Genomic DNA, 18,310 nt, shown 5'->3' on the forward strand with positions numbered 1-18,310 from the left:
GAGAAAGAAATTAGGGAAACAACACCCTTCACAATAGTCACAAATAATATAAAATACCTAGGTGTGACTCTAACTAAGGAAGTGAAAGATCTGTATGTTAGGCTATTTTCTTAATTGAGGTCCTCAACCTAAATAACTGTGTTTCGTATCAAGCTGATATAAAACTAGCCAGCACACACATGCCTGGGGAGGATGCAGCACACTTTCCACAATACATCTGTTACTGACATAGGAGCACATGTGAAACACCATGTAACCCATGTCCCCATCCCCATTTCTACCTTCCTAGAAGTGACCAGTACCCTAATGCCAATAAACACCCTTTCTGTTTGTTTTTCATACTTTTACAGTCCTATCTGAGCCTCTGAATCTAACAAGATATTATTATTATACGACTTAAGTAAGTAAGTGATATCATTTCTTTTTTTTTCAATTCATCCATGTATATATATGTAGATTAGGTCACCCATTTTAACTGCTGGTACCAGAACAATGTATGACTAGACAATTTCTGTTGAGTTCCCTACCAGTGAGCTGCTTCTGAGATTTTACTGTAGTAACTAGTACAGCTAGCTGTCTTCTGACCATGGCATTCACACTAGGAAGCATACTAATCCATTGTAAATAGTATTTCATGTGTTCATTGTAATTTTTTATTTTACAGGGAAAGCAATGAGTAATAGACAAGGTAACAACATACCCAAAATGACAAAACTAAATAAGGAAATCAGGACTTCAGCTTTGAGTGTCATTAACTGTGCTTTTAAGCATTCACCTACATGCTTGGCTAGATGGTCTTGGATAAGTGGCCAGGCTCTATTTTTGTTATCTATTAAAAGAAGGATCAACTTACTCTGGAGATAGTTGGAAATTAATAGATAATCTGAACCAACTAAGCAAAGTGAGAGACAGCTTCCCACTCCACCATTTCCTTTCTCTTCTCTTGATCCTTCTGAGAATCTCAAGGAGCCATTCCAAGAACACACTCCCTGATGGTATGGACCTCAGCATCTCAGTCCACTCCACTTCCTCGCTTCTTCGAAATCTTACAGTTGGACCTCTGTTTCTAGCCAAATATATTCCTTTACTCTAAAAAAATATACATATACATATATATATATACATATACATATATATATACATATATATATATATATATATATATATATATATATATATATATATATATATATATATATATATGTTTCTTTTTCATGTTAAAAATCAATCTAACATTTTGGTAAATATCTCACCTAAACTGCTACAGCAAGGATATTTTTCAAAGAAAAGATGGGTAGGTGATTTTTCAGAGAATTGCACTAGAAATATAAAAGTACAAGAATGTATTCAATTCACACAGTTCTATGGTTCCTTAAATCTCACTTCAGATATTAAATCTGTGTGTAAAATATTTAAATGATAGGTACCTCCAATCTACTTATGCCAAATGGAGGAAATATTTGAAATGAAGCCAATGTTATTGGTTAATATGTATGCCACCTCCAAAATGGAGGGGACAGAGATAGTGAGGAAATAGAGGGAGGGAGAAAGGAGGGAGGAAGGGAGGGAGACTGATCTTGAAATCTTAGCTCTCAAAGTTTTACATGCAAATAGGGCTAATGCAGCTGTAAATAGTTGGGATGAGGTTATCTTATTACAAAGATACCAGGAGAAGAGATGCACACAGCACAACACCACTAGACCACGAAGGCAGTGATCTAGGAAATGCAGCCAGAAGCCAAGAGAAGCACAAGGTGCCAGCCAGCAAACTGCCAGAAGCTAGGAAAGAAGCATGGACCTCAGAGAATCAGCTCACGGTACTGAAACCTTCATCATCGCCATGGTTAAAACCATCAAGTCCATGGTACTGTGTCAGAGACGCCCTATCGCACTTACAGACCATCCATACCACCTGTGGCAGGTGGAAAAGGAAAGGTCCCCATGGCCTCCTGTGTTTGAATGCTTGGCACCATTAGGAGACATGGCCTTGCTGGAGGAGGTGTGGCCTTGTTGAAGAGGTGTGTCACTCTGGGACTGAGCTTTGAGGTCTCAGATGCTCAAGTCTGGCCAGTGTGTTACTTTCAACTCTGCTGCCTGTGGATCAAGATGTAGAATGCTTAGCTCCTTCTCCAGCACCATGTCTGCCATCATGTTTCCTGCCATGACAATAATGGACTAAACCGCTGAAACTGTTAAGTCAGCCCCACATAAATATTTTCCTTTATAAGAGTTGTCATAGCCGGGCAGTAGTGGTACACACCTTTAATCCCAGCACTTGGGAGGCAGAGACAGGTAGATTTCTGAGTTCGAGGCCAGCCTGGTCTACAGAGTGAGTTCCAGGACAGCCAAGGCTATACAGGGAAACCCTGTCTCGAAAAACCAAAAAAAAAAAAAAAAAAAAAGAGTTGTCATGGGCATGGTGTCTCTTCAACTCAATAAAATCCTAAAACACCCCCAGTTGTGGAGTTCAGGTCCTATAAGTTACACCTAAAATAGGTTCCAAATATTGGTGAAAAAGAAAGGACCCACCTGCACTCAGAGGTTGAGGAATAAGAGCTTTCACACGCTGTTTCAAAGCATACAGAGCTCTGCTTTACCAGCCTGACTCTTCTGCGTAGTTCTGGGAGTTGGAATTTCTCCCATGATGTCAACAGAGATTTGACAAGAATGCAAAATGCTGACATGCTGGGTTAAGGACAATATTTTCACTCTTGGCTAAACAAATATTCTAATAAAAGGGAAAACAGTTTCTTTGGGCAAATTTTGCAAAGCTAAAGCCAAGAACAATATAAAGGAAAGCTGCCTTTCCCAAGGTTTCTATAAAACCAATTTTCCTAGAAAGGCGAGTTCCCCTTGCAAGTTAGGGCTCTACTTTCACATCTTCACATCTTACTCTGCTGAGCTTTTTTTGTTGTTGTTGTTTTTTGTTTGTTTGTTTTTTTTTTTTTTTTTGAGACAGGGTTTCTCTGTGTAGCCCAGGCTGTCCTGGAACTCAGAAATCCGCCTGCCCCTGCCTCCTAGTACTGGGATTAAAGGTGTGTGCCACCACGCCTGGCTTTCACATCTTACTCTATATCCTAAAAATTTTAAGTGGAATCATCTAGTCATAAAACAGATAAAGATTCTACATGCTATCAACAGCTAAGAAAAGGAATATAATTTATATTATATATTAATACATACTATACAATATACTATCTATTTGAATGAGAAAAACCTTGCTAAGACTGTAATGTTTTAAGCTGAGACCTAAAGTATAGCCAGTTAACAATGTAGAAATTGAAGGAAAAAGGAAGAACATTCCAGCTAAACAAACCACCAAGTACTAAGATCACAAGATGAGGGACAGCTTCTCCACATCCAAGCACTACAGGCAGACACATGATGAGGAATAGACGAGAGCTAGCAGATGAAACAGCCATGAAAGACAAAAACTTCTGATGTTATTGAAGCATAACAGAAACCTAACTAACTGTCTCAGGAGTAAGGGTGTGGCTCAGTGGAAGAAAAGGTCAGAAATTACCTAACATTTTACAAGTCCCTGGGTTTGACCCCCAACAGTGAAAAAAAAAATCACTATTTCAGTGAATAATTTTTTGCCTCTAATCTGTTTTATATAGGCCTGGTATGTCATCAGCCTACAGGTTACAGGAGAAGCCATGACTACAGATAAGCTCTTGAACCAGAGAGAACCCTGGGGTACTTTAACATACGAGGTACAAGCAGAGGGGGGTATTCACAAAGAAAGTATTTATTAACTTATTCCATTTTTCAATCTTTTAGATTTATTTATTTTCTGAATATGGGTATTTAACCTGCATGTTTGTATATATACCTGCATGCCTGGTACACATGACACATGGGGGACAGAAGAAGTTGTGGGTGGTTGTAATTGAACTTGTGTCCTCTACAAGAACAACAAGTGCTTTCAACCTCTGAGCCCTTGTTTAATGTTTTAATCTTTTTCTAGCTCTTGTTTAATGTTTTAACACACAGTCTGCTACTAAATCTTGAACGTGCTTTTTGGCAGTACTGAGGGAAGTGGCCAAATTATCAAGTAGAACCAGTAGATGGAGTCTTAAAGGGGAATGCGATATAAATTATTTAACTTTTAAAAAGCACTGAAACCCACGTCTTACAACATCCTCCATCTATAAGAAGCTAGAGAACCACACTGAACAATCTTCTTGCTTAAACTCAGCAGATCTGATAAAACTATAAGGGGAACCTTGTATAGAAAACAATGTGACCATATCAATAAACATAAATCCCATCTCAAAAACTGACGTGACCCCACAGAGCACCATGACCCAATAATGCCCACAAACTCCCATCACGTTTGATCCTGACTGGTGTGGGGGATGGGGTTGGCTCTGTAGCTAGTACACAGCTTCAATTGTTCCAATTGAAGACCGTGATCTTATTAGCCATGGCAACATTAGTTTTAAAGAAGCTAATATACTTTTAATTTTATAATTTTATATCCCCAATTTAAACACATACACACAAAGAATTCCTTTTACCTTAATTTAAGCAGTGGCTGGGTAACCCAATTCTTTAACTTCCTTCTCCCAAACGAAGTTTTAGTGTGGTCTAAAACCCAAAGCAAACTTCCTTTGGTCTTCATATCAGTCTGAAAAACATGAGATAACAAGTTTTACCACTGAGACAATTCTACAGCACAGTGCGGGCAGTACTGCCTCTCTGTTGTACCACTGAGACAATTCTATAGCACAGTGCGGGCAGTACTGCCTCTCTGTTGCTGATAAGGTGTTCTACTTCGTCCACCTAGCCTAACTTTTTTCAGTGTAGTGATGGCTTTCTGTCAGGCAGCTGTTCCACCACTGAGCTCCATCTCACACCTTATTTAAATACTATACATTCTCAAATAACGTGTTTCTCCTAAGAGCTGCTCATCTACCCTGGGGAAAAAATATATATATGCCCCTGCACACAAGATAAAGTGTCGAAAAATTCAATGTATACAAAAAAGACGTCATAGTTTTGGTTAACTGTGAATAAACTACCCTGAAGCCTGTGTTGAAAGAAAGGCCCAGGCTGGTGAGATGGCTCAGTGGTTAAGAACACTGACTGTTCTTCCAAAGGTCCTGAGTTCAATTCCCAGCACCCACATGGTGGCTCACAACCACCCATAATGAGATCTGACGCCCTNTTCTGATGCATCTGAAGACAGCTACAGTGTACTTATTTATAATAATAAATAAATCTTTGGGCCAGAGCAAGCATGGGCTGAGCGAGCAGGGTTAACCAGAGTGAGCAGAGGTCCTAAAGTCAATTCCCAACAATCAGATGAAGACTTACAACCATCTGTTCAGCTACAGTGTGTACTCATATACATAAAATGAATAAATAAATCTTTTGAAAGAAAGAAAGAGAGAGAGAGAGAGAGAGAGAGAGAGAGAGAGAGAGAGAGAGAGAGAGAGAAAGGCAGGCCCCTGTTAACCTTCAAGGTAAGCAGAGGACATTAGCTCTCAGCTTCTGTCTATCAGAACTCACACCCTGATTCGGAAGGGGCATTGACACACAGCTTAATCATAGGTGACGTTTGCCTTAGGAACTGGATTTGAGAATTGACCCTAGTAGGTCTGCCTGAGGTGGAACGGGAACAGAGTAGGAAAACACTTACCAACCAGATGACGACAATCACTTCTCCTTAAGTTTGAAAGAACACATGTTCTAAGAAATATTTGATATGGAAACAACAGGATGCTATGTCCTTTAGTTATTAAAAAAAAAAAAAAAAAAAAAAAGTTGCCAGGCAGTGGTGGTGCACACCTTTAATCCCAGCACTCAGGTGACAGAGGCAGGTGGAGCTCAAGGCCAGCCTGGTCTACAGAACTACCAGGGTTACACAAAGAAATCCTGTCTCAAACAGTCAAACCCAACCAACCATCTAAGCAAACAAACCAGTAGCTCTATAGTCCGTCCACCTGGAGTAGTGCCACAGTCATCAGTGTGACATGGTGACAGACAGGCAGCACACCTGAGGGCGCCGCTGTCTCGCTCCAGCTCCCTTTTATTTGCTTACTGCATATCATTTGAATCAGCCAGCCCTGTGTCAGCCTGACCTGATTCTGTAGGATTTCCAGATTCCTTAGCGTTGTTCCATTAATTCTCATGAATTCCATTCCACTTGACAGCTGTTTAAAACTCCTGAAAAAGATGAAATTTAAAAACATCCACAGGTGAGCACATCTATTTTAAAAAATTAGAGACGAGAAACAATCCAATAGTACTATGACAGAAATTAGGATTTTGACAGGAAATCAGCTGGAACCAGGAATGGTGGCAGGATGCGGTCTTCTGCTGCCTGTGACACCAAGGGCAAGAACACAGAAGGGAAAGGAAGCCGGACAACGTTCCAAGCTTGTTCACATCTCCAAGAACAGAACCAGACAGATTTTTATCACTGGCAGAGGACACGGTGCTATCTTCAAGCAAAACTGTGCAGCGAGCTACAAAAATCTGTCAGCACACTTAAGGCCTCCCTCCAGTATCTTCTAGCATGAGCTCATCTTGGTAAAAATGTAAATATCTTTTACCCAACATTCCAACATGTGCAACAAATGTAACTTACTCTATAATTAACAATATACATTAACATGGCCAAGGTTGAGTGAGTATAGAACAGAAAGTAACAAAAGTGATTTCTTTAAACATAGTTGGGATTCATACACTACTTGTGTTCCTGCATCTCCCAGAAAAATTTACTAATTTGAAATTATCCGTAATAATTGATTTGAAAACACATGTATAATCCTAAGGAAGTATTAATCAACGCATTACTAGTTTCCCTTATTAGCTAATCCAGGAGCATTAGATAGAATTGGTGAACTGCCTGCTTGCTTTGTTTTTCTTTTTTGTACCAATCTCACTATTTAGCTCAACCTGGACAAAAATTGGTGATCCTCCTGCCTCTGCCACCTAAGAACTGTGATTACAAGCACATATCACCAAGCCCCACTACTGACAGTTTACTGTTAAGGGAGAAAAGTAACTCAGGATCATTAAACTACACAGAGGTAATGTATTCTCATTCATACAACATCCTTGCAGCTCTTCCAGATAGGGACATCTACATAAAACTCCAGTTTCCCAAGCCATCTATAGAAGCAAGCCCTCACCCTAAATACAGAGATGCACAATAAGAGCCCGAGGCGGCAGGGCTCCTGAAGACTCTAGAAGCAGCCTCTGATCCAATCCACCAGCTGGCCGCCACTACTTAACAGTGAAATGCTGCTCCTGCCATCTGACGTACAAAGGAACTAATTAAGTAAAGTGCTGTCAGAAAATAAAAACTGTAAAGAACTGGAAACTTATAGAGCTTTCTGAGTGCCTACCTGCCAAGAAGCATCTATGAAGAATTTGGTCTGGACCAATACACTACCTTGAACATGGAATCAGAAAGGAGATCTAGAGATGCTATCTGCATATAACTCCTGGAGGCTTTCAGTACCAACAACATGAAAAAAGAAACCAGGAGGTGAACCATCAGATTGGCTGTGTTAGTTCACAATCCCAGACCTTCACTGAGAAGGTCCTGTACCCTTTAGTCACGGGAGCCCAAGCCTTTGGATGCATTAAGTAAAAATGCAATTTTGTGTGTTTAGCCATGGGCTTTTTGTCACGGTTTTTCTTTATATCCTAACAGAACAAGAAATCTAAATTTCAAATTGGATGCAGTCAAAAGATGTTTCTTCAAGCTGAAACCTCCACTGAGTGAAATAAGATATGGACCAGTGGGCAATCCTCAACTAGACTGTGCCTAAAGCACATAAATTCTTAGCAGCATCGAGGACTCACTGCACTCTGGGAATTTCCCAAATGTGGGAGTTGGTAAAAACTTTGGAATGGGGTTTGGACTCTTCCTTCCAAATACAAAAGAAATTTCCTTCTTGCCACTGCTTGTTTCCATGGGGAATTCTCTACATTTCGAATAGAAAGTTCTATCTGCTAGCATTCCCGTGTACTCAACTACATACAGTATTTGATCACTAGTCTAAAATATTCAAGGAGTTCTGAATTATTTATAGTCATGGAAGATGCCAAAGTTTGTGTGCTTTGATATGAACCTCCTAAGCAATGCATAGCCAGAGCTCATGCAGAGCGAATCTGGACAGAAATCTTATGAGTCATGTGGGGAAAGACTTCATTAATATTTCAGCAACAGAAATAAACAGGGTGTTTGTCGTTCTCAAGCTTTATAAGAGGAGAAAATAACCTTGGCAGAGCTTGCTGAGGAAGTGTGAGGGGCTTTATTACTTCTACTCTACTTTCTGGAACAATAAAAGAGGCTGATCTTTATAGAGTAGTAGACACATATCTGACCTGAGTGGTTGACAGCTGCAGGAAGCCTATTCAAATATTACTTTAAATTAGAAATGAAAATCAAAACACTCTGCCATGTGACTCGTGAATGAGCAAAAGATCTCTGTGGGTTTTACAGTGAATCGATTCATTGTTTATCTAACTTTGGGACAGGCAGTAATTTGTGATTTTTATGCTGCACAGTAGATAACATCTCAGTTTCACTGTACTTTCACTCCTACTTGATTCATAATTACATAGACAACTAATTCTGACATTCTCTAGAGGCCACCAATAAACCTGTTAACAAGTAGAATGAAGGCATACACTTAGCTCCAGAGACCCCTACAGGGTCATCGGGGAACTTCACAGAGCGGGTGATTGGGGGGGTGGGGGGGGACTGACAGGACACCCTTCTTAGCTATACATCACAGACAGGATGTTCCAAGAACTCCAATACAAAGTATCAAGAAAACAAACAACCCAACCAAAAAGGGTAGGTGTTATATGTAAACAAAGTTCTCAAAATAAGGGGGTGGGGGCAAGAAATACCTTGTAGCCCCTCAGTGGCTGCTCACACCTTCCATCCCAGCACACAGGAGGCAGGGGCAGGAGGATCTCCAAGTTCCAGCTCAGCCTGGATTACTGATAAAGTGCTTAATGATCAGGGTAACACAAACTGAAACTACTTTGAGATTTCACCACGCCCCAATCAGAAGGCTAAGATTACAAAAACATATGACAACAAGTGCTGGCAAGGAGGTGGGAAAATCCCAGCTGCACTGCAGGTGGGCGTGCAGCCTGCTAAAGCCACTATGGAAATCCCTGTGGACTCTGACACCCACTGCAGTGAGTTTATAGATCCTTATAGATCCCAGTGGTACTGCCTCCCAGCCCCTGAACCTGGGATGCCTTTCCACTTTATTTGGGCGCTCTTTAATTCTTTTCATCAACAGTTTTCAGAAAATAGACTTTATTTGTTGTTATTGTCATTCCTATTCTACTTGAAGTTCTAAGCAAATCTTAACAAGAGCTACCAAATATGGAAACAAGTACATTTTTAACAGTAAAAAAAGCCAACTCCTTCAGAATTTCATAGTTTAGTACTTGATTTAAATCTGTCACAACTGCATTGGATAGTTTTACATTTATTGTGAGAAAATACCCATTTATGAGAGGGGAAGGTTGAGACTGGCTCACAGTTTCAGAGACATCAGCTCATAGTCACACTGGTCCATGACATTCGGTTCTGCACCCAGATGGTACAGCATGACCAGGAAGCAATGACAGACAGGATGGAGCCAGGAGCACAGGATCCTCTTCTGAGCATCCATCCTTGATCATCTGCCTCCAGTGAGCCTTTGGGGACATTCAGCATCCAAACTATAGTAATTACTATCTAGTATCACAGTCCCGGTACACTACTATGCTGCCTTGGTCTAGAAGAAATCTATTTAAATTCTTAAAACAATTTTGTAACTTCAAAACTTGTATTATTTAATAAAACCCCATTTCATCTATGCTTATAAACAACTGCTAACACAGTGTATCTTCTCTGTACCATCTAGAATGTTGAAAGGGCATAACGACTTTTCAGTGCATACAGATCAAGGTCCCTGATGCACCCAGCAACGTCTGTGAAAAGTCTTTGCCAAACAATGCAAATTTCAATTTTTCTCTGAAAGCATACCTCGTAAAGAGAAAGTTTCCAAGTTCAGCAATGTAAGATTGTAAAGAGACACAACTGGATTTTATGCCCAAGAGAATATCTGCTCTTCCTAAGATATATAGTTATACTTTCAGGATGACCTTCAGAGGGAAGCTACATGCTGCCTATGGAACACCTCACCTGCAGTTCATATTTAGGCAAGACAGTACCAGTTTGGTCACCATCTCTATGCACGAATCTTGGTTTCTAATGGCATTTAAGTCTTCTTTGAAATAAGCAATGTTACCTTCTCTTTAATACTGTCTTTACTGTCTGCCTACAGAATGCTGTTGGGGTACACACAAGGGAAGGTCCATCACTCTGAAGCTCTTTCTATCTTTTGTTTTTTTTGTTTGTTTGTTTTTTGTTTGTTTTTTGCTTTTTGTTTGTTTGTTTTGTTTTTGAATCTATGGAATCACTGCAAAGGCAAACAATTTGATGTACACTAGGTCCCTGACCTCCAGTTATGCACAGAGAAAATGTCACACTACCACCACAAATTCACAAAGAACAAGCTCAGTGGTACTCAATGTAATCAAAAGATTCACGGAGCAGTGTGCAGAAGTGGTGAGGACGACCCTCAACAGACCAAACCCATGCGCCGCTGTATACCCTGTATACACCCATGTTCAGCGCCAACGTCCCCTGTTGCCGCCATGTCCAAAAGAACGGCTAAAGGGGATGCTAAAGGAAACAAAACCAAGGTGAAGGACGAGCCACAGAGACCTACAAGGTTGTCTGCTAAACCTACTCCTCCAAAGCCAGAGCCCAAGCCTAAAAAGGCCCCTGCGAAGGGAAAGAAGGTACCCAAAGGGAAGAAGGGGAAAGCCGATTCCGGGAAGCATGCGAATAATCCTGCAGAAAATGGAGATGCCAAAACAAACCAGGCACAGAAAGCTGAAGGTGCTGGAGATGCCAAGTGACTTATGTGCATTTTTGGTAACCGTGTACTTCTGTTGACTGTACAGTTTAAAAATACTATTTTTTATCAAGTTTTATAAAAATGCAGAATTTCATTTTACTTTTTCTTTTTAAGCTATATTGTTAGCACAGAGAATACTTCACTACTGGGTGGGGGAAGGATCATGTGTCAGTAACAAGATCTCTCCCAAGCTGGATTGAGGACAGAAAAACCTCTTTCCCCGATAATTTTGAAAGGCTCCTGTTGGCTCCTGGTCTCGACCTAGGTGGCCACCAAGGCACAATAATGCCTTGTGGTCTGGGAAAACTATAAATTCATCTTTATATCCTCTTCCCCCTGTACTATCAACATAGACTTAATTCCCTTAAAAACCAGAGACCTGTTGGAACCTGGCCCCCCAGATTGGTTTTCCAGCCTATTGGGCGATGTACACTTTGCAGTGACTTCATCCAGTGTTCTCAGAACAGCACTGGTTCCTTTTATAAAAGATTGTGGATCTTCAGATTGATAATTCTGCCATGTTCGATTCCTGAAAGGCAGGGTCGGCTTGTGAAAAGTTGTTAAACAACATCCTTACTGTGAAATGTCAACCCTCACTCTAAGTTACTTCCCCCTCTTTAAAGCGGTGGATGAAGACTTCATTGGGTTTTATAGTGGCTTTCTGATTTTGATAGTCTATACAAGAAGAGAATGTGGAAGTTCTTACATATTGTTGATTGTCTGCCCATGTCCTGCCTGAAATACTATGACTGTTTATGAAAAGTATCTTTAATAAAGCTGGTTACAGTTAGGCTTGAAAAAAAAAAAAGATTCACCCTTACAGAACTCAAAATGAAGCTTTTCAAAGTTTAACACGCAAACAATGTTAGTGTTTTATTACCTGGAGTTGTTCTTACTTCTAACTAAATGAGAGGACATAACCCTTCATCTACTCCTAAACACAGCGTAGATTGCTCTAAAACATTTGTCTGCCTCATTCCCAGACTCCCTGCTGTGCAAGTCAGATGGTAGGCGCCCTGTCACTGATTCAAGTGTCAGTCACACAAGCAGATTTCGCTTTTTCTTTCTTTAAAAACAAAACAAAACAAACAAACAAACAAACAAACAGGGTTTCTCTATATAGCGCTGGCCATCCTGGACCTCAGAGATTCACCTGCCTCTGCCTCCCAAGTGCTGGATGAAAGACATGCACCATCATCTATGCCCAACTATGAATCTTTTTCAATAAGCCTGTCTTTGGACCTTAAAGTAGAACCCAATGAGATAAATTCTTTTCCTCAAAGCTTTTTAAAAATAAAACCTCTCAGCCACATTAAAACATGTAATGGTTAATCTTAATTGTCAACCTGACTGGACTGAGAAGTACTTAGGCACCTGTGTGGGAATCTGCAATGGTACTTCCAAAGGCTAACTACGCAAACTCTGGCCTGGTGAGCGGATGTGGTAATCCCTGACTGTGTTCACAATGGGATGCACTAGGTGTACAGGGAGATGGTGGGCTGCTGGAGTTTTACATCACTCACTCCTTCTCCACCCCTCCTGTGCCTCCCAGTGCCATGACATGAACTGCTCCACCACACCCTCCCCACCATGACAGACTGACAACTCTACAACTGTGAGCCACAGTAATCTTTCTTCCTGTGAGCTGTTCTTTCATGAATGTTAGGCACAATGGAGACACTACTGCATGTGTATAGAATAATCTGATACACCGATTTAAAACTACATCAACCACAATCCCACTATACTACTTCCTCAGCCATGCCTTGTTTTCCTTCCTTGACCATGAGGGGCAGGGGACTGAAACTGTTCTGAAACTGTTCATCATTCCTGTGCATTTCTCACTACTTTCCCCAAATATGTTCTGTCCTGGTCTGGTCTATCCTAGAAGTTTTTAAATTTATATAAAAACCTTTAGTTCCTTTGCCCAGTCTGATCTTTACCTTGATACACTGTCAATAAAGATTTTAATGCAGACCACGCAGGTCATTTTCATGGTTATACATTACCCTATAAATGTAACACAATACTTTACTGTTGGTGGGTATTCAAGTGCCTTAAATCAGACAGAACTATTTCCAGAGAACTGATGGCCTATTTTATTAAAACACACACTAAAATACAAGATTCCCAAGGAACCTGCTTTTCTTCCACTCTCCCCATTACCTTGAATAACACAGACTTCGGATAACGGCATTTTAACGATCCAGCTCCTCCCTGCTCACTGCCTCTGCAGAATGGGAGGGGGCTTGCTCATGCAGGATCTATAGCAGGGTGACTCTTGACAGAGCCACCAACAAGCTGGTGAAGGAGGCATTAGAAAGGCAAGAGAATTACCCACTGCCTCCGTTTGCACCTTCATTATTAAGAATGCATTTTCCTATAATGTCAATCATTAGGTTTAAAATTATCACCAACTTTGTGGTCTGTAAAACCATGGAAACCAAGAATAAGAAAATTTGCAGCTTTTTAATTTTTTTTGTCTTTTCTCCTTTTCATGTGCATGCATGTGTGCTCTGTAAGTGTGTGACATATTTACATGTATGTGGGCCCATGTGTGCATGCAGTTGAGTGAGCACATGTGTGTGGAGACCAAGGTTGATATCAGGAATCTTCCTAGGTCCCTCCTCCACCTTATCCTTTGAGGCCACGTCTCTCAGTCAAGCCCAGAGCTCTCTGCTATGGCTGGTCTCACTTGCCAACAGGTGGGCGGACATGCCTGCCCAGCACTGGTATCAGCAGTAGAATGATGTATCATTTCTCTACAACCAACACAATTTGGTAGTTTAGATAATAGTTATTTGTATTATTCCAGCAACAGTACCAAGCAGTTCATCCTTGCACCCTTAGTGATAAGCCTCTGAGGATATATGATCCCTACTGTGGGGGTGTGAATGAAAACGGACCCAAAGGCTCATACATTTGAATATTTAGTCTCACAAAGTAGAACCATTTCAGATTTAGAGGTGTGGCCTTGTGAAGGAAGTATGTCACTGGGGTGGGCTCTGAGGTTTCTCCTTTCAGATCTTTTGCGACATTACTTACTCGGGTTTGGACAGCATCTTTTCCAGGTTAAATTCCTTGAGGTACCTTATTATGGCAGCCAAGGCGCAGATCACAGGCTTCTCTAAGTTAATGACACCAGAGAGACTCTGAGAGCCTAAAAACAGAATACAGATCCTCAATGGTATTACTGTTTAAAAATATATATATTTAAGTAAAATTCATCTATAAAAATAATCATTTCTATCATGTACACCAAGCTTGCATTTGGGAACCAAACTGTGATTACAAAAAACTTACAAACACGGAGAAAAAGACATTTCTTGTCTTTTCTCCTCTTCATGTGTATGCATCATGTTTTATTAGACCGAATCGTTTTTGAAATGTAACATTTTTTTCAAATCAGAAAAACTTTAAATACTTTCATTATAAATACTTTAAACTATATATCAAAGATGTGTATGTAAGGTGAATTGACAAACATTTACAATAGCTAAAAAAAAATTATGATCAACCGAAATAAACATCCACAGGACAAAGATGAAATACATGTTAGTAAATCCAGATAAAGAAATGCCTACTTTGAAAGAATGACTGACAGCTGTGTCAACTAACATGAAGGCTGTCCACAGCACATTGCTCCAGGCTTGACAGACCAGTGTGTGGTCACCCTCATCCCTGCCCATGAAAATATTACAATGGCTTTCCATCCAGTCACCTGCTCTATCCTGTACGCTATCAGGTATTCTTAATACAACCAAAGAATCCTTTTTAATGTGGACATGAGGTTATTAGACAAATTTCCCACGGGAGTGATCTTCCATCTCTTCTGCGGATAAACTCGTCCCTTGTATTCTTCCTCAGTTACCTTGTGCAGACTCCTGGTACCTAAGGCACTAATGTGACCTGTAAGCTTCCACTCACTGTGCCTCTGCGGAGAACACCACTGTTCCCAACTCCTTCTCTGTGCACACCTCTGCCACATGCTATCTTCTCAGCACAGCTTCTGTTGCTACCCTATTAAAAGTTCAACCCTCTTCTCTGCCTTACTCTCTGCTTAGTGTTTGTCAAATATATCACACTAATTGTGAATGCCACACAGACACGTTCACTCATAAGACAATCCTTACAGATGATGCCAAACTGTCGATGATCACCTCTTGATAGCCAAGTGACAGGGGCAGAAACGTGTTCATTTTTCTTTATACACAACTGTGTTGCTTGACATTTTTTTTTTAAAGACGTTAAAAAGGATCACAACATGTCCTCTATCCATCAGTAATGCTTCATTACTTAGCTAAAACTGTTCAGAAACCTAGGGCAGTAGTTCTCAGCCCATGGGTCTCTACACCTTAGGGGTTTAACAACCCTTTCAGGGATGGCCTAAGACCATCAGAAAACACAGATGTTCATATTATGATTCATAACAACATCAAAATTACAGATCTAAAGCAGCAATGAATACAATTGTATGGCTGAGGGTCACCACTACATGAGGAACTGTATTAAAGGGCCCTGGCATTAGGAAGGTTGAGAGCCACTGACCAAGGGTATAAGAACTGAAGAACAACTCCTACAACTGAGAACTCATTTTTGTCTCCTAGTTCTGTTTCCCTGGAAACTGTAAACGTGGAAGCAGCACCATCTCTGAAAGAATTCTTTGAAGTCAGTGAGTTACACTTGGCTTAGAAAGAAACATACTCAGACCCAGAGTGCTGACCTTCCCTGAGTGTGCTGACTCTTACAATCTGCCAAGGTCCTTCAGAGACTGCATCGAAAGATTCCTCAAGAGCCTGAAACCCCTAAGGCAGGGCAACTCACACCCACAGACGAGACTCTGTCACCTGGGAAAGAAAACTTAAGCCTCACTGATGCCTTGGACTTCCCTAAAGGCTGCTGTGAGCACGGCTCACACTGAGGACGTGTGCTCAGTAGGCAGGCCACTCTCAATCCCACAACCTTTCAGTTAATTTGTGGCCCAGAAATAATTGTGATGTCTTAGGATGTGTTTAACTGAGCTGAAGATGCACTCTTGATGCTAGGCCATGCTGCTTTCAGATGCGGGATACAGTCTCTGACATTCACTAAATGGGATTTAAAGGCATAGGAAACCAGACAATGATGCCTGGGTGACAGGAATGATGAGACAGGCTTGAGCAGGAGCCGGGGGAAAGGGCTGATAGTAAGTGCTCTACAGCGTGTGGCACAGAGGCCAAGTTTGTCCTGACAGGACAGGAAGTACCTTTCCACCTTGCCAACTCTACAACTGATGCTGACAGAACCTAGACTGACAGGAACAAAAGTGCACACACTTCACACCCTACTATGTGACAGCCAATGTGAATTTTTAAACAAGTAATGTTTACCACACATATTGAATCTGCTCACTAATGTGCTTGCATTATAATTCAGGCAACCAACCTTCAAAAATGCTAGACCCCATCAGAATTTATCAAACATTCTATTAAGTAATGACATGAGCCATCTTTAAAGATGAAGACGAAGGAGTGGTCATCTGCAACTTCACTGAAAAGCATTTGTCTAGCCAGCAGGAGACAGAACAGTCAGAGGGAGGAGGAGGCTTTACAACAGGAGACAGAACAGTCAAGAGGGAGGAGGCTTTACAGCGGGAGACTGACAGTCAGAGGGAGGAGGAGGCTTTACAACAGGAGACAGAACAGTCAGAGGGAGAAAGCTATACAGCAGGAGACAGAACAGTCAGAGGGAGGAGGAGGCTTTACAGCAGGAGACAGAACAGTCAGAGGGAGGAGGCTTTACAGCAGGAGACAGAACAGTCAGAGGGAGGAGGAGGCTTTACAACAGGAGACAGAACAGTCAGAGGGAGGAGGAAGCTATACAGCAGGAGACAGTCAGAGGGAGGAGGCTTTACAGCAGGAGACAGAACAGTCAGAGGGAGGAGGAGGATTTACAGCAGGAGACAGAACAGTCAGAGGGAAGAGGAAGCTATACAGCAGGAGACAGTCAGAGGGAGGAGGAGGCTTTACAGCAGGAGACAGAACAGTCAGAGGGAGGAGGCTTTATAGCAGGAGACAGAACAGAGGGAGGAAGAGGCTTTACAGTGGTATTCTCATGCTGCTAGTGTTCTCTTCTTGTGGCTCTGTGTTTTGTTCTCTTCTGTTGAGACAGGGTTTTGCCTACTAAACCCAGCTAGGCTAACACTAGAAATCCCCCTGCCTCAGCCTTCTCAGCACATGTGTCAAGCAGGACCAGTTCCTATGGTATTCCACATGAGTCCATGAACAGGAGTTGTGCTCTCGGACGCTCCCATGGATTTCTACTTGCTTCCTACTTGTCAGTAAACTGAGAGCCACACTCGTGTCTTTATCCACATCTGGTATCAGTGCAATTGAAGACATAAGGGTAACATGAATAAAATACTTACCCTGGCTGTCAACCAGCTCTCTAGCATAAAACTCTGTAACTGTCTGGAAAGCATGGCTGTATTCAAAGTAAGTATTATTCATCCTTTCTACTCGAATTCTGTCATCCCGCACACTGAAAAGAGAAAAATTGAAATTAGAAGAGATTCCCCATTATCTTGATACCTATATTAAGGTGTCAGTCTTGAATAACAACAAAAGGCAGAGTCATTTTTTACTGTCTTCAGCACACATTGAAATCAGAGAGAATAAGACTCCAATCTCTCAGGAAAGGGCTCTCTTCTCGTAAGGTAGCTCCACTGTTACTTTTAGCCACTGGCATTTTATAGCACCTAACACATTATGACAACTTCATATTGAATATCAAAAAGAACCCTTTGAAAATAGAAGCAACTAGCCGGGCGTGGTGGCGCATGCCTTTAATCCCAGCACACGGGAGGCAGAGGCAGGCGGATTTCTGAGTTTGAGACCAGCCTGGTCTACGAAGTGAGTTCCAGGACAGCCAGGGCTATGCAGAGAAACCCTGTCTCGAAAAACCAAAAAAAAAAAAAAAGAAAATAGAAGCAACTGAAGTATAATGGAGAAAAAAATTAAAGCATTTTAATGTGACCACATGAGTTGTTTAGAAATTATAGCAATCAAAACACTGAAGAGTTCATTCTTTTTTTGGATTTTCAAGACAGGGTTTCTCTGTATAACCCTGGCCGTCCTGGAACTCACTTTGTAGACCAGGCTGGCCTCAAACCCAAGAATCCGCCCGCCTCTGCCTTCCAAGTGCTGGGATTAAAGGCGTGTGCCACCACGCCCGGCGAAGAGTTCATTCTTTGAGGAGGGAAGCAGCTCTGTCTTGCTGACTTTTTACAAAGTCCAGTTTCATCCCAGCCACTAGTCAGGTATACAGTCGATTCCTCATCCCAGCCACTAGTCAGGTATACAGTCGATTCCTCA

General features: G+C 41.4%; 1 protein-coding gene and 1 pseudogene across 4 annotated transcripts in view; one reads left to right on the forward strand and one right to left on the reverse strand.

The window, feature by feature from the left end:
* Window positions 1–18,310, reverse strand: part of Msh3 (mutS homolog 3) — a 142,548-nt gene that overhangs the window by 79,072 nt on the left and 45,166 nt on the right. For all 4 annotated transcript variants that reach the window (XM_021208287.2, XM_021208286.2, XM_029543978.1 and 1 more), the window contains exons 9-12: window positions 17,365–17,477; window positions 14,004–14,118; window positions 6,090–6,174; window positions 4,524–4,633 (exon numbers count right to left, since the gene is read on the reverse strand). In XM_021208287.2, coding sequence (XP_021063946.1) covers window positions 4,524–4,633; window positions 6,090–6,174; window positions 14,004–14,118; window positions 17,365–17,477 — 423 coding nt within the window. The remainder of the gene's footprint in view (window positions 1–4,523; window positions 4,634–6,089; window positions 6,175–14,003; window positions 14,119–17,364; window positions 17,478–18,310) is intronic.
* LOC110328816 lies at window positions 10,693–10,959 on the forward strand (annotated as a pseudogene).

Source organism: Mus pahari, chromosome 11 (genome assembly GCF_900095145.1).
Source record: "Mus pahari chromosome 11, PAHARI_EIJ_v1.1, whole genome shotgun sequence".
NCBI lineage: Eukaryota > Metazoa > Chordata > Mammalia > Rodentia > Muridae > Mus > Mus pahari.